This window comes from Vombatus ursinus, unplaced genomic scaffold (assembly GCF_900497805.2).
Source record: "Vombatus ursinus unplaced genomic scaffold, bare-nosed wombat genome assembly UNPS02014799.1, whole genome shotgun sequence".
In the NCBI taxonomy this organism is placed as follows: Eukaryota; Metazoa; Chordata; class Mammalia; order Diprotodontia; family Vombatidae; genus Vombatus; species Vombatus ursinus.
In genome coordinates this window covers 10,738,758-10,754,798 of record NW_020954577.1, presented here as the reverse complement: position 1 = coordinate 10,754,798, position 16,041 = coordinate 10,738,758, and the positions used below count along the sequence as shown (strand labels likewise).

At 47.9% G+C, this 16,041-nt stretch overlaps 1 protein-coding gene and 1 long non-coding RNA gene across 4 annotated transcripts in view; one reads left to right on the top strand and one right to left on the bottom strand.

The window, feature by feature from the left end:
• LOC114050474 overlaps positions 1-2,406 on the bottom strand; it is a 12,050-nt gene extending 9,644 nt beyond the window's left edge. The window contains exon 1 of the long non-coding RNA XR_003570010.1: positions 2,035-2,406. This is a non-coding gene — a long non-coding RNA (uncharacterized LOC114050474). The remainder of the gene's footprint in view (positions 1-2,034) is intronic.
• The window catches only part of SP4 (Sp4 transcription factor), a 58,709-nt gene continuing 43,225 nt past the window's right edge, over positions 558-16,041 (top strand). The window contains exons 1-3 of one of the 3 annotated variants that reach the window (XM_027872194.1): positions 558-576; positions 1,758-1,900; positions 2,424-3,999. In XM_027872194.1, the coding sequence (XP_027727995.1) occupies positions 1,829-1,900; positions 2,424-3,999 (1,648 nt within the window). In that variant the 5' untranslated portion in view covers positions 558-576; positions 1,758-1,828. Of the gene's footprint in view, positions 577-1,087; positions 1,114-1,491; positions 1,679-1,757; positions 1,901-2,423; positions 4,000-16,041 lie in introns of those variants that run through there. The other 2 variants (XM_027872192.1, XM_027872193.1) reach the window with 2 other exon arrangements.

Here is a 16,041-nt window from a genome sequence, read left to right as displayed (position 1 = left end):
GCCCGCTCGTGCCCGCCCCGCCCCCCGCTCGCGCTCCCGGGCGCGCGGCGGCAGCGGCGTGCGTGCGTGCGATCCCGCCTGGCCCGGCCGGCTCGGCCGTCGCCCCCTCCTGAGCGCGCGCGCGCCCCTGGGCGCGTTCCCTCCTGAGCGCGCGCGGCCTTTCCCCGCTGCCGTCACGAGCCGTTACTGCATGACAACGGCCGGTACGCCTCGCGCCGGCCCCCTCCGCTACGCCCTCCCTCCCTCGCCAATCAGAGCGCGTCACTTGGGTCTCGGCCAATAGCGAGCCCGCTAGGAGAAAGAGGCGGCTGAGGCGGGTGGTGCCTGCGGGAGCCACGCTCGCTCGGTGCTGGCGGGGGCGGGGCCCTCAGCTGCCGGAGCGGCGCGGGGCGGGGCCCTTCGCTTTCTCCCCGGCTCGGAGAGGTGTGTGACTGTCTATTCTCCCGCGGCGGGCCCCGCTGGGACGTGAGGCCGCGGAGCAGAGAGCTCGCGCAGAGCAGCAGGCAGGCCAGGGTCCAGAGCTAGGCCGACGGCAGAGAAAGAAGGCCGAGCGCGAGAGCGAAAACGAGGCGCGGGGTAGGGCGGGGGGGGAAGCGGGCGCGCAGCGACGGCCAATCGGCTCGCCGGGGGCGGGGCCTGGGCGGTGACCTCGGGGAGCAGGGAGGGGCGGGGGAGGAACGGGAGGGCTCTGCGCGCGGCCCCGCCCCGCGTCGGCCCCGCCCCCGCTCGGCCCCGCCGGCTCCCCGCGCCCCCGCCGCCGCCGCCGCCGCTGTCAATCAGGCGCGAGTCCGCGGGGCCCGGGCGGAGAGAGGATCTGCTACGCCACAGCCCCGCGGCGGCCCTGCGCCCAAAGCCGGGCCGGGCCGGGCGGGCCGGAGCCGCCGCAGCCTCGGGAGCCGCCGCCTCCTCCCTCTCCTCCTCCTCCTCCTCCTCCTCCTCCTCGTCCGCCGCCGCCTCCGCCTCCTCCTCCTCCTCCTCCTCCTCCTCCTCCTCCTCCTCCCGCGGGCGGGCGCCCGGCCCGGCCCGCCCGGCCCTCTCCTCCCCGCCCCGCCCCGGCCCCGGCCCCCGCCCGCCTGCCCGCCCTCGGGCCGCGCCGTGAATGCGGGATGAGCGGTACGTTCGGCGGGCCGGGCCGGGCCGGGCCGGGCGGGCCGGGCCGGGATGCTCCAGGGGGAGGAGGCGGAGGAGGGGCCGGGGGCGGCGGCGGCCCGCGCGGGGCGGGCCGCCCGGGTTTTGTCTCCGCCGCGGAGCCCGGCTGCCGCCGCCTTCTGGGTGTTGCTCTGGAGCCGAGGGGTCGGGTTTCCAACCACGTTCCGAGCACTCGGCCCTCCTCCCCGCCGGCCGGGCCCGCCTGCCCGGCCCTGTGCCGCCGCCCGCCCCGGGGAGGGAGGGGGCGAGGGACCCCGGCCCCCCCCCGCCCCCACGATGAGCCCCAGGAGACCGGCGGCGGGGGGCCGAGGGAGGGACCCGTCCCCGAGATGGGCCCCGACAGCCGCGGGGGGCCGAGGGAGGGGCCCCCGCCCCCAGGATGAACCCCAGTAGACCGGCAGGAGGCTGAGTGGGGATACCCCATCTCCAGAATGGACCCCAAGAACCGCGGGGGGCCGAAGGAGGGACTTCACCCGCGTGATGAACCCCAAGAACCGCGGGGGGCCGAGGGAGTGACCCCACCCCTAGAGTGAGCCCCAGTCACTGGGCGAGGGAGGGAGTTCCAGGGCAAGCTCCCCACTAACCAGGCGGGGTGGGGGCTCTTGCAGATCAGAAGAAGGAGGAGGAGGACGAGGTCCCCCCCACAGCGGCAGTGGCTGGGGCAGCTGCCGGGGCTGCCATGGCCCCCGAAGCAGGGAAGACTTCAGAGCCGGAGAACAACAATAAAAAAGCCAAAGCCGCCGGTTCCCAGGTAAAGCTTCCCTGCCCCGCCCCCCCCCCAGCTCCTTGGGGAAGGGGAAGCTACTGCCTGCTGCGGGAAGGGCATTGGAAGCTTGTCCCCCTGGGTGTGGGGGCGGGGTGGGGGCCCGCTGGTAAATGCTTTACCTGCTAAAGGACCTGCAGGCTCCAGGCTCTGGGGGATGGTTTAAAAACTGTTATCTAGGAGACCTGAAGGGAGATTCTCCCCTCCTCCGAGTTTTTTGGTTTTTTTTTTCTTTTTTTAAAGTCATCTATCCTGGCCTCAGAAAACTTTCCAGTGCTTGACCCTTATAGTTAAAGCTTGGGTCACAGAAGGTCCCACTTCCTCACTCGGGCTTCTCAGGTCTCTTAACTGGTTTTTTGTTTTTTGTTTTTTTGGTTCAAAGCACTCTTTGATTTCTGCCACTTCCTGGGTAAGTTTTGATATTTAGAACTGTAAAAAAAAAAAAAAACCAACTCCCCCCCGGTGGCTTCCACTAAACCCGCCCCTTTTTTCCCATCCCCTCTGTGGGCAGGACTCTCAGCCTTCTCCTCTGGCTCTCCTGGCAGCCACTTGCAGCAAGATAGGAACTCCGGGTGAAAATCAAGCCTCCGGGCAGCAGCAGATCATCATCGACCCGAGCCAGGGGCTGGTACAGCTTCAGAACCAGCCCCAGCAGCTGGAGCTGGTGACCACGCAACTCGCGGGAAATGCTTGGCAACTGGTCACCGCTACCCCTCCCTCTTCGAAGGAAAATAATGTCTCCCAGGCAGCCTCGAGTTCGGCCAGCTCGTCCAGCAGCACCAATGAGGGCAGCTCCCCGACCAAGGCCAAGCCCGGCCAGCCTTCCGCCTCGGGTCAGTTTCAAGTCATCCAGGTACAGAACCCCGGTGGGAACGTCCAGTACCAAGTGATACCACAGCTGCAGGCCGTGGAGGGCCAGCAGATCCAGATCAACCCAGGCGGTGCTGCGTCTCTGCAGGATTTGCAGGGTCAAATCCAGCTCATTCCTGCAGGTAATAATCAAGCTATCCTCACAGCTGCAAACAGGACAGCTTCTGGGAATATTCTTGCCCAAAACCTGGCAAATCAGACGGTCCCAGTCCAAATTCGGCCTGGGGTCTCCATACCATTGCAGTTACAGACAATTCCAGGCACTCAGGCTCAAGTTGTGACAACTTTACCCATCAACATTGGAGGAGTGACTCTAGCTTTGCCTGTGATCAACAATGTGGCTGCTGGAGGAGGCCCCGGGCAGATCGGCCAGTCTGCTGCTGATGGGGGAACGTCCAATGGGAATCAGTTAGTGTCCACCCCTACCCCCACCCCGCCCACCACCACTGCCTCTGCTAGCAGCGCTATGCCCGAGTCCCCCTCGTCCTCCTCCACCACCTGCACGTCCACTGCCTCGACAACTCTGACGAGCAGCGACCCGTTAGTGAGCTCGGTGGACGCGGGCCAGTATGTGAGCGCCTCAGCTGCTGCGGGCGCTTCAGAAAGGGCCCTTGAAGAATCTCAGACCCCTGCCCCGGAAGCTGAAGCCCAGAACTCTGGTCAGCTCCAGCCCAACGGCCTTCAGAATGCCCCGCAGCAGGAGCAGGCCAGCTCCCTCCAGCAAGTGCAGATTGTAGGCCAGCCCATCTTGCAGCAGATCCAGATCCAGCAGCCTCAGCAGCAGATTATTCAGGCCATACCACCCCAGTCATTTCAGCTCCAGTCAGGACAGACCCTGCAGACCATCCAGCAGCAGCCTTTGCAGAATGTCCAGCTTCAGGCTGTAAGTCCAACTCAGGTGCTAATCAGAGCACCGACCTTAACCCCGTCAGGGCAGATCAGTTGGCAAACTGTGCAGGTTCAGAATATTCAGAGCCTTCCCAATTTGCAAGTTCAAAATGCTGGGTTACCCCAACAACTCACCATCACCCCAGTGTCTTCAAGTGGTGGCACAGCTCTGGCCCAGATTGCCCCAGTGGCAGTGGCTGGGGCCCCAATAACGTTGAACACTGCCCAGCTTGCATCCGTGCCTAACCTTCAGACGGTGAGCGTGGCCAACCTGGGGGCTGCAGGTGTCCAGGTGCAGGGAGTTCCAGTGACAATCACTAGTGTGGCCGGTAAGTCACAGACCACATCCTCGGTCACTTTAGGCCATTGTCGTAATTGCGAAGGTTGTTGATAATTGTGCTAACCCTTCCGTTTGACCTCTGCTGCTGTGAGGGGAGCAGAGCAGAAGGAAGATCTTAAGTACAGAGACCTTGGAAAACTCTGCTGACTCCTTCACTTTTGTCGGTAGGCACCACTGTGCCCGCTTCACCCGGGCAGGATTCTCCATGTGCAGGATTTGCCTCTGATTTTTGGTTTACAGCACAGGGGCTGGAAAGAGATTGCTCATTGGCACCTCACAGGCAAAAGGTTGAGTTGTGGGTCCTTTGGTAGAGTTTCCAGTCTGAGCGCTAGCTTCCTCCGCCAAGCTCAATTGTCATTGTTGGGAAATCCCAGGCCAAGAGTTGAGCCTCCACTCCCAAAGGAGACTTGCCCTCAAGAGTGTGTATGGAGAATGGATGAGCCAAAAAAGCGCTGTGGTTCATTGTGTGTTTGGGCTTTTTAAGGCTATTCTGATATCAGGTCACAGAACATTTTTAAAATTGGACGCGATGGCTCATGTTTCATTGTTTTGTTGCCTGCGCGGCAGTGTTTCCTTGCCCTGGGTTATCCTTTGAAACCAACAACAAATGGCAGCAGGTGGGAGAGGCTACCGAGTTTAGCTGCAGATTTTTTTTTTTTTTTTATAAACTTGTGTGATGATTGTTCTGCCAGAATGGAGGTGTGGAAAGACTTTTGAAATGTCATCTTTGCAGTGGGAGGGTAGGGCTGTCCCCAGCAGGCTTGATTTACAAAAGTCTACCTTCAGCAAAGCTCCATCATGTTGTACATTGGTGTGTTGATGTCCAAAGGGCAGGTCTATGGTTTCTTTTTCAATATTTCATTGTGGTGGAAGGGCAGTTAAGAGTAACAGCATGCAGACGACTTCTCTAATTTGTAGTAACTGGAGAGAGGTTACTATGAATTTGGGGATATTTTGTCCAAAAATGGAGTTCTGTAACTTTTCACAGCTTTGTCTGCATTCACACTCTTGCTGCTGGCCGCTAATAGAGGCCTTCTGGGCAAACCTGTTTTGCTTAGTAGGTTGAATTTGGCATTAGTGTTGTTCTGCATGTAAATGTTCTTGGAAAGTTCTACTCAGTGTTTTAAACTTGACCTACAGTCGCCTCATTGGTACAAATTAATAATATAATCTAAGAATTGATTTTCTTAGGGAACATAAACTTGAACCCAAGTAGCAAATTGTGGATTAAAGGAGTTCTTGGTGTTTTTGTTATTTATTCAACCATTTTAGGTAAGGAGTCCCATTTTGGTAAGTCCTACATTATCTTTCCTAGTAATCTTTCTCTTAGAAAAAAGTGAAGCAAATTTGTGTGGATTCAATTCTCTTATGGTTGACAACTGTAAGAGACCTTTTGCATTTGAAATCCTGATTTTGTTACTCATTTCCTAGACACAACCTGAAAGAATACAAAGTATAGCAATATTGAATGAGTTTGAGAAATTCTAAATCAACTCTTGCAACTCAGAATGTCTGACTAGATTTCAAATTTTTATTTAATAATCTGCTTTTTTTCTTCAATTACATGGGATAAAGTACAAAAAATAGTGCCAGCCTTTCGGCAACCTAGAAACTTGAGTTATGGCTGTTGAATGGGTTCTCTATGGCATGAGTCCTGTTTAAGGAGGGGAGTGTTTCCTGTTCCCCACCAAAAGTTAATCTTTGAGGATCCGCTTATAGTGGCCTATATTTATCTTGTAATAGTTGATAAATTGTTGGGTGCATGTAAGAGGTGAGGTTACGTAGGGTTTGGATTAGAAAACCAATCCATTAGGTGGATGTTGAAACATTTGACTGTCCGCTACATAAGTAGGCACTCTGGGGAAACAAAAATGAATGAGACGCCCTCGTGAAGCTTAGTGAAGTGAAATGTCTTGCAGTCTAAGGCTTCCCTCCCTATGTCCTGCTCATTTGTATTCTAGATCGCCAGCAATTAGACTGGGCATGGGGCAGGCCACTGCATAGCATGAATGTGTTTATGAATTGTTATTGGATGGAGCCTAAAAACTGTCATACTTAAAATTAGCGACTGTTTTAAACCATTCTGTTTCTCTTATTGTCTCGGGTAATTGCTCCTGGACTTTTAGGAACTCCAATATATACTCTTTCGTAGAGTCCCATCGAAGTGTCTGAAGAATTTGTTTTTTGGAGTTCGTACTCCAGGTTTTGGGTTGGGTTTTTTTTTTTTTTGAAAGTTTAAATACAATGTATGTAGCCAAAGATTTTTTGCATTTTGCTAAAGTTTCCTAGGATGCTTCTTAACTCTAATTTTATTATGTGAAAACATTCTCAATGTACACCATGTCACTATGGCTCTGTCAGCAGCCCCAGCATCTCTGGTTCAGAATCTCCCATTGTAATCCTAACTCCACGTAGTCAGTTGTCAGGTCTTGCTGATCCACCTTTGCAGCGTTTTTCCTCCGTGTTGTCTTCTTCATTCGCACAGCTGCCCCATTGCTTCATGGTCTTATCACCTGTCATCTAGAGTACTGCCACGGCCTGCTAATTGGTCTTTCAGCCCCAAGGCTCTTCCAGCTCCGGTCTATCCTACACGCTGCTACCGGTCATTTTCCTTAAGCCCAGATTGGATTCATAGGGGACTCCCCAGTGATTTCCATTGCCTCAAGAATAAAATATAAACTTCTCTGTTTAACTTCTAAAGCCCTACATAACTGGGCCCAGCCTCATCTTTCTAAGTCCCTTTGGACACTGCTTCCCAGGTCTAATGTTCACTCATTCTCTCTGGTCCTCACCCACAAGACCCCTTCTCCTGTGCCTGGGCGTCTGGGCATGGTGGTTCTCCGTGCCTGAAATACTCTGCCTCCTTACTTCTACCCCAAAGACTCCCTTTCTTCTTTAAGATAGACAGCTTAAAGGATCTAAGACAACTCCAAAAGACACGTTGGAAAATGCTGTCTACATCCAGAGAAAGAACTGTGGAGTCTGAATGCAATTGAAGCAGACTATTTGCTCTCTTTTTTTTGGTTTTGTTTTGTTTTGTTTCTTTCTCATGTTTCCTCCCATTAGTCCTAATTCTTCTTTACATCATGACTAATGTGAAAATATGTTCAATAGGAACGTATAAGTAGAGCCTATATCAGATTGTACGCCATCTTGGGGAGGGAGGGGGAGAAAATTTAAAACTCAAAATCTTATTTCAGGGCAGCTAGGTGGTGCAGTTGATAGAGCACTGACCCTGGAGTCAGGAGGACTTGAGTTCAAATCCAGCCTTAGATACATAACACTAGCTGTGTGACTCTGGGCAAGTCACTTAACCTCAATTGCCTCACACACATAAACACACACACACACACACACACACACACACACACAAATCTTATGGAAGTGAATGCTGAAAACTAAAAACAAATAAATTATTAAAAAAAAACAAAGACAGCTTAGACACCATCTTCTGCATGACATCTTTCCTGATCCTCCCAGCTGCTAGTACCCTCCCTCCTAAACTGTCATGTATTTAGCTACTTTGTGTGTGAGTATGATATATTTGTATTTATTCACTTTATATTTGTACTATATGTGTATGTACTGTATGTGTGTGTCCGTCTGTCTGCTACCCATGTACATATATTTCTATGTACCTCTCTCCCCTTATTAGAATGTAAGCTTCTTGTGAGTAAGTATTGTTTCAGTTTTCGTACTTGTATCCCCAGGGTCTAGCCCAGTGCTTGGCATCTGGTAGGTCCCTAAGAAATTTACATGTTGATTGATGGGTCCTGCAGGTAATTGCAGTTACTGTTGGGTCAGTTCAGTTTCCTTGGGAGGGAGTAAGTGCCCATTTGAGAGAGTTGAAGGTGCCTTGGAATATAGCCTTGTAATCTTTGACTTCTCTCTTGATTTGGATTTAATGTTAGCAGTGTAAGGTGGAGCTGTACTTCAGGTCCTTCTGAGCAGGGGACAGAATAGTCTGGTCAAACATTTACTCCCTCCATGTGAGGGGCTCCTGTTGTTCAGCAGTGATGCACATTAAAAAGGCCGGCCTTGCTGTTATTCCACATCAGACTCGTGCTCATCTGCTTTTCAGCTTCCTTCGTGTCATCCTGAGGTGACGATGATCACCTTCACTTCAATACAGAGTTACAGGGAAAGCGCTGGAGGATGCTGGTATAGGAAATAAGACCCCAGGGCTCCTGCCCTTCATGCAAATACTGGAAATAACAGCTGACTTTTATATTGAACTTTGCAGTTATAAAATAGTTCCAATTTCTCGTTTGATAGTATGAGTGAGAATTTCAGTGTAAAGGAAAAGGCTGAAATTCAGTGACACTTTTTTGTGTGCCATAAGTTTTTTCTAAGTATTTGTGATATTTATAACCAATTGTTGAACAAAATTGTTAGTCGTTGAAACTTTTTAAATGAATAAAGTAGTATTGATTAAGTATTATCTCTTTGTCCAGTGCTGCATTAAGTGCTGAGGACCCAAATCGATCCTAAGCTATGTCACATGTATAAATGATTTGCCCAGTTAATCAAATACATTTATGTAGTACCTGCTATATGGCAGACACTGTGCTAGACACTTCATATACTGGGACAAAAATGAAACAGTTATTTATCTCAGAGCTTATGTTTTTTTTTTTCAAAAGTACACCAGTACTTTTGAGATACCCAGACTTCTCAATATTTTGTTTTGTTTCAGCTTCATATCCTGTTGTGCACCTCCCCGCCCCAGATAGCCCTTCTTTACAAAGAGAAAGTTGTTCAACATAACCAGCCAACACATCCTCAGAATCTGACCACATATGTAATGTTCCACACCTGTAATCATTCCCACCTCTTCAGAACCCTTTTTTCCCTTCTTCAGGGCCAGGCTTGGTCAGTGGAATTGCTCGTCATTCAGTAGGGGGAAGTTGGTTATTCTTTTTGCTTACATTATTACAGTGATGCCTAGACCATAGTAAGCACTTAAATGTTTGTTGATTGATTTTGTATCAGTTCATGTTAAATCTTCTTATGCTTCTCTGTGTTTTAATTATTCATCTTTTTTTTAGGTTATAGTAATGTTTCATTACCTTCATGCACCACGGTTTCTTTAGCCATTCCCCAATTGATGGGGGCGGGGGGGAGACATCTACTTTATTAGTTCTTCGTTACTGCAAAAAGTATTACCATAAAGATTTTGTCACACATGGGACCTTTTTATCTTTGTCAGCTCCTTAGGGTATATGTTTAGCAGTGAGATCCTTGGATCAAGGAATCTTAGCATCCTTCCAGAATAGAAGCTCACGCTCCATTGGAGGAGAAAAGAAGCGCACATAAGTATTAGGGGGAGGTGCCACCAGGTTGAGGGGGAGAGGGCAGGAAAAGCCTTATATAGGAGGAAGCTTTGCAGAAAGCTATGAATTTTAAGAAATGGAGGTGGGGGGGGCAGGCCTGGGGCTACCTACAGCTTGTACAAAATCAGGGAGATGGCAGGTAGGTAGTGGGAAGGTCATGTTTGAGTCACAACAAAGCAGCCAGTTTGACTTGAGCATAGAGTATGTGAAGGGAGAGCTATGTGTAAAAAAGCCTGATAAGGTAGACTGGAGCTAAGTTGTGAAGGGCTTTATATACCAGGAAGAGGAGATTGTTTGCATTTGATTCTGGGGTCCTGGGGAACCACTGAAGTTTATGACCATGGACGAGAGTACTGTGATCAGATCTCTGCTTTAGGAATATTTTTTTGGGAAAGGAAGAGACAGGAGGCCTGAGAAGCTAATTAGGAGGATTTTGCAAAAATGTAGTCAAGAGGTGATAAGGGTTTGAATGAGGGTGGTTGTGGTGGGAAGGCAAAGAAAGGGCCACATGTGAAGGATTTTGTGGCTATCGAAAGAACACCACTTGGCGACTGAATGGATGGATGTGTGGTGTGAGGGAGAACAAAGAGTCCAGGATGTCCCTGAGATTGGCAACTTGAGTGGACTGAAGCGTGGTGGTGTCCTTGTCAGAATTAAGGAAGTTAGAGGAGGTTTTTAGGAAGAGTTACTAAGTGCACACCCTAGGGCAGGGCCCCAAGATACCTAGAAGGAAACTTGCTTTCTCACTCATGTCATTGTACAGAGTGCAGGCTGGTGATGTTTCTGCTTGTGGATGGGGGCAGAGATGCAGGAGGAGCTCAGGCAATTGGGCAAGACTCCAAGTGGACTGGCATTCAAGACCAGCCTCTCTGTTTACTGTGCTGGACAAGTCACTTCCAGTCTTTGGGCTGAACTTCCTCAATCTAAAATGTTCTGGTTTCAGACTTGATGACCTTGAAGACCCCAAGACCCTTAGAATCCTGTGATCCGTTTTTGACCTTTCTTGCTACTGATGCTTTGAGAGTTCTTTGTGTCTAAACTGATAACTCTGCAATGTCGGTAGGGCTTAAAAGAAGAATGGAGATAAACTTAATTTGATTTGTAGAAGGGAGGGTATGTCTTAACATTCCTCCTTTATTGACCTTCAATAAGACCACATTTTTAATAAAATTGTGAACCAGATTAAAATCAGTACAGGTTCTGCTTGTTGTAGTAGAGCAGTTACGTGGCCCCCCTAAGGCAGTGTCAGGTGACTGATCCCAAGCTCAGCACTGACACGGCAGTGAGGATGGTTGTGGGTACAGATGACGTTTTTCTAGGAACTCTTGAAGTAAGAGGCTGATTACCTTGGCAGAGGTTGCCCTTACAGACTGTTGCAGCCTATAAAACAAAGAGAAATACAAGGTGGTCCTTGGTCCTGGGCTTACCCCTTAACACCCTTCTATGGTGATGCGGCAGAATCCGAAAAGGGAACAGAGGGCGCCAAAGAGAAAGCAGGGAAAGTCGGAATCGGGGAAGGAGAATTACTATAACTCATTCAACCCAAACAAAGCTGAATGACATTCTCATAGCTCTTATTGGGGAATTGGTGTGATGCAGGGGATTAATTCCTAGTTTTAGTACGTAAGAGCCTCGTCTACCTTTGGTGTCTACCTTTCACCCAACTCTCACCTGTGGCTCCAGGAAGCTGTGGCCAGTGGCCACACCCTGGTACGCCGTCTCAGCAGCCTCACTAAACCATGTTGAGGGTAACCAAAAGGCCTCAAACCTGTTGGTTAGTTGGTGGGGTGTCTGTCCCAAGCATGTGAAGACTTCCCCTGGCAGAATGGGTAGATGAGGACACTGTGTTCCAGTGGCCATGAAGGCTGCTGAGGCAGGTGCTGTGAAGCACTTAGAGCTTGGTCAGACATCCAGGACGCCAAGGTCATCCACTGCATCCCGGGCCTTTTGTCCTGTCACTAGACTTTAGTGACTCGGGAAGAGAGAGTGAGGCCGATGACTTTGTGTGACTGCCTCACTACAATCCAGTTCTCCGACAAGTCAAGACATCACCCCATGATGTCATTGGTCCTCTTTGAAAATGAAGGACAGAGAATAATAAAAGAGCCTGGCAAACCATTTAGCCTGACTACTACGTAAGTCAGGATAACTTAACACTATTTCCTTCCTCAGTCTGATGGTAATACGATTGAATTTGAATCTCAGAGAAGGCATCTTGAGGCAGAGAATGCTGGACTAGAGTCGGGAAGATCTGATTTCAAACCCAGCCTCAGACACTTACTAGCTCTGTGACCCTGGGCAAGTCACTTAACCTCTGTCTGCCTCAGTTTCCTCTTCTGTAATTGGGGATAAAAATAGAACCTCCCTCACAGTGTTGTTTTGAGGATTGAATAAGCTAACAAATAAGTAAATAATACATAAATAAGTAAAGCACTTAGTGCAATGCCTGACACATAGTGAGTACTGTAGAAATCCTGGCAGTTATTGTTATCGTGTTCTTTTTCATCATAATCGTTAGCTGAATACACCCTTCTGTTTCCACATTCCAGTATGCATCATCATTGGGATTCTGAGATATAGCAAGAAAACCCCAAAAATCCAGTGAACATTTATTGTGTACCTACTATGTACAAGACAGTTCTAGGTGTTAAAACCTTATCTGAGTTTTAAGCCCTAAGTTCCTATAAAGTAAATAGTGTAGGAATTTTAATAGCATCAGTTTTCCTTTGGCCCATCTCACAGACGGGAAGAGACGTAGCCCAGAGATGGGGGCTCTTGGCTAAAAGAGAGGATCAGCTGCTTTTTCCACAGTACCTCTGTGGCCAGAGGGCTTTATGGATCAAGTCTAAGGAGCAGGTGAACTCCTGTAACTGCTGATACTTAGAAACGTGGGATTTTGTGGCTTACATTTCTTTATTGACCAGAGCTGTTTATCTTAAGGTCAGGAGCAATTTGTCAGTTTGTTTTTAAACTGTGCTTATATTATAGCAGCTTAATGTTGTTGGTGACATGCTTGAACACCTGGATTTTATTTCCCAGATTTTTCTAGCTAGCATTTTCTACCAGAAGTGACCAAATTTGGAGTAGAAGTATCTTAGACCATATAATTGCATCCAACCCTGTGACTGTATGGGTAATGGGCCCGAGACCTAAACAGCTTAGGACCTGTCGATTCAGTCACGCAGAGCCACCACGAGAACCCAGGATCCCTGACCCCCAGGAAGATTAATTTGGTTTTCACACTGAGAAAGTTCAGGCTCGTAAATTAAACAGTGGTGATTCTTCAAGAACTTACCTCTGCTTTCCTGTTCTTCTCTAGGGAATTTGAAGCTTGAAACTAGGGACATGTAGCATCAGAGCTCATGGATAGAAGAGGCAGCTAGTTCTTCTTGTAGGTGAAAATGAGTACCTGAGGGACGCATTCAGATTAACACTCAATCTGAAAACCTTGCCTTAGCCCCTACATTTAGCAGCTACGTTACCGCAGCCAACCCCTGTGGACCAGTTTTTACCCAGAGCTATTAATATGTTGGGGTTCCCTCACCTTATATGTTTGAATCTTCTTATTTGGGATTTTATTTAAAAGGGGCATACTCCATATAAATATTCATGTGTCTACACACATATATTGGTGTCATTTCTTTTCATAGTATATTCATTTTTTCCCCCATCACCATAAAGGACTTCCCTAAGACCTCATTTAATCATGTGTTTTAGAGGCAAATGTGTGAGGTAGAACCTTCTTGCACCCATGCAAAGGGAATTTTGGGTGACAAAGTTTTCCAAAGGTGTTTATCATGTGGGGCTCTCACAGCAAGCACTCCGAGGCATGTACCTAATGGCTTAACAAAACCAGCGGGGAAACTTAACTTTGACTTTCTAACTTTACCAAGGAATAATGACAAATAATAAAATACTGGCATAATTTCTGCTTTTGTAAAAGGAATCTTTTGCTTTAAATCTTTCATGGCACCTCTGTACAATGTAACTGGAGAAGGCAGATCTATTTAATCTTATTAATCTGACCAGACTGACCGTAGCTGAGCCCTGTGTGATGCAGTGTGGCCTACTTGCCGTTTCCCCTGTGTGACGCGCCACGTCCTGCCGTAGCACCTGGAGGGCCCCATGTTCAGACCACACTCTCCTCCTGGCTGCCTGGTGGAGTCCCAGGCTTCCTTCAGAGCTTCCGCATTGGTTAGGGTGCTCTCCCTCCTGAAATCGCTTCTGTCTTACTTTATATTCTCTGGTCACAGGCCAGTTCTGTCCCAGTAGAAAAAAAAATCCTCACAGGCTTGCTTTTTTTTTTTTTTAATCTTCTTATCCCTACTACTTAGCACAGTGACTTGCACATAATGAATGGCTGAAATGAATGAATAATAAAGATTATATTTATCCAGCATTTTAAGAGTTACAAAGAGCTTTATATACATTATCTCATTTGAATTGCTGTATATTCATATTCATGTTTCAAGGCTCTAAATGACAACTTAGAGACAGTTGCTCCCATTTTGAGCTGGTTATCTGGGGTGAAAGAATCTGAACCTGTGATTTCATTTGTATAAGGAATTCCCAGAGAGGAGAGTCCCTTCACAAAAGCAGACCCCAGGCTTCTCTGCAGCTCATTGGCTTAGAAAGTTAATGAGGACTGAGAGGTGAAATAACTTGTCTTGGATCACACCTCCAGTAGGTGTCAGTCAGGATTTGAACCCAAGTCTTCCCGATTCCAAGTTTTCTATCTGCTCCACTCCAGTATCTTTTCTCTTGCTTTGTTCGTTTGAATGTTCTGTTCCTGATTTTCCGTGCAGTGTTACGGCTCACTGCAGCAAGGTAATCATTCTATTACTCTCTGATTGATTTCCTCACTCCCCTCAGCAGCTGTCCAGACCTGAGCAGGAGCCACTCCTGCGCCCCTTTTCTCCATGGCAGAACTCCTTGACGTTACCACTCTGCTCTTTCCTCCTTTCCTCTTCGTCTCTGATAACGAGGTGACCACCCCTCTGGCCCATCCCTTCCCGTCATCTCCAACCAATTGCTTCCTCAGTTATCCCTCTCTAGAATCATCAGTCTTTCTCTCTACTGGCTCCTTTCCTACTTCCTGCAGACATGCCCTGGACTCCCATCCTTAATAAACCTTTACTAGACTGAACCATCTCCTCAGGCTACCTGTCCTCTATCTCACCTTCCTTTCTCCACCAAATTTCTAGAAAAAGCTATGTGTTAACTCCTCTTCCTCTACTCTCCTTCCTTAACTCTTCTCCAGCTGGCTTCCAGCCTCATCTCTTAAATGAAATTGCTGTGTCCAAACTTAGCAGTGATCTCATTTTAAAAAAATAATTTTATTGATTATTGTTTTAATATCACTTACATTTCCCCTGAATCTCTTCCAGCTCCTTTCCAGAGAGTCATCCCATATAACAAGGAATATTTTAAAAGAATAATCTATCAGCAAAACGGATGAGTACGTAAGAAAAAAATAGGAAAATATGCAATGGTTGGGGCCGTGCTTATTGTTTATAATTTTGTAACATTTTCTTACGATTATTTTGTGGTTCTTTCTATTTGCATTGCTATGGTCATGGAGTTTACTGTTGTCTTGGCTGTGCTGACTTCACTCTGTATCAGTTCATGTAGATCTGTACAGGTTTCTCTGTAGTCATCATGCATATCATTTCTTACAGCATAGTCACATTCCATTATGTTCACCAAAAAGTGTTTAGCTTTTCCCCATTCGATGGGCATCTATTTTGTTTCCATGTCTTTGCTCCCACAAAAAATGGTGCTATAAATATTCTGGTATATATGGGAACTTTCTTTTTATCAGTAACCTCCTGTATGTACGTGCCTAGCAGCAGAGTATCTTGGCCAAAAATACGGACACTTTCTTCACCTTATTTGCATACCTCCAAATGACTTTCCATAGTGGGTTCCATAGTGCCCATTTTTCCACAACTTTCCCATAGAGACCATTCCCATCTTCTTTCATCTTTGCCAGTTTGTCAGGTATGAAATGAAACCTCAGGGTTATTTTTATTTGCGTGTCTCTTCTTAGCGAATTGGAACATTCTTTCATGTGACTGTTAGTAGTTTGCAGTTCTTCTTTGGAGAACTGTTGATTTATATCCTTTATAAAGTATATACAAAGACAACTGGGTGCTCTAATGGATAGAACACTGGTCTAGGAATCAGGAAGATCTGAGCTCAAATCCAACTTCAGACACTTACGTGCTGTGTGACTCTAGGCAAGTCACTTAATCTCTGACTTACTTTCCTCCTCTGTACATAGAGATAATTATAACCCCTATCTTTCAGGGGGTTGTTGTGAAGATCAAATGAGATCATGTCTGTAAAGTACTTTGTAAACCTTGAAGCACTATAGGAATACTAGCTGTTACATACACGCACACACACATTTCCCAAAGCTATTCCCTGACAGATAAGTGGTCAAAGAATATTAACAAACAGTTCATATACAAATATATGTATATATTTGTGTGTATGTATGCATTTACATACTTATATATATATGGATTAGGGTTAGGTTTGGAATTAGGGCAACCATAACTCTGAATCCATGGCTTACCTCTTATCTGTCTGAGAAAAAAAAATATATATATATACACACACACACACACACACACACAAGTAGATCCACATACACACACACACACACACACACACACACACACACACACACACAC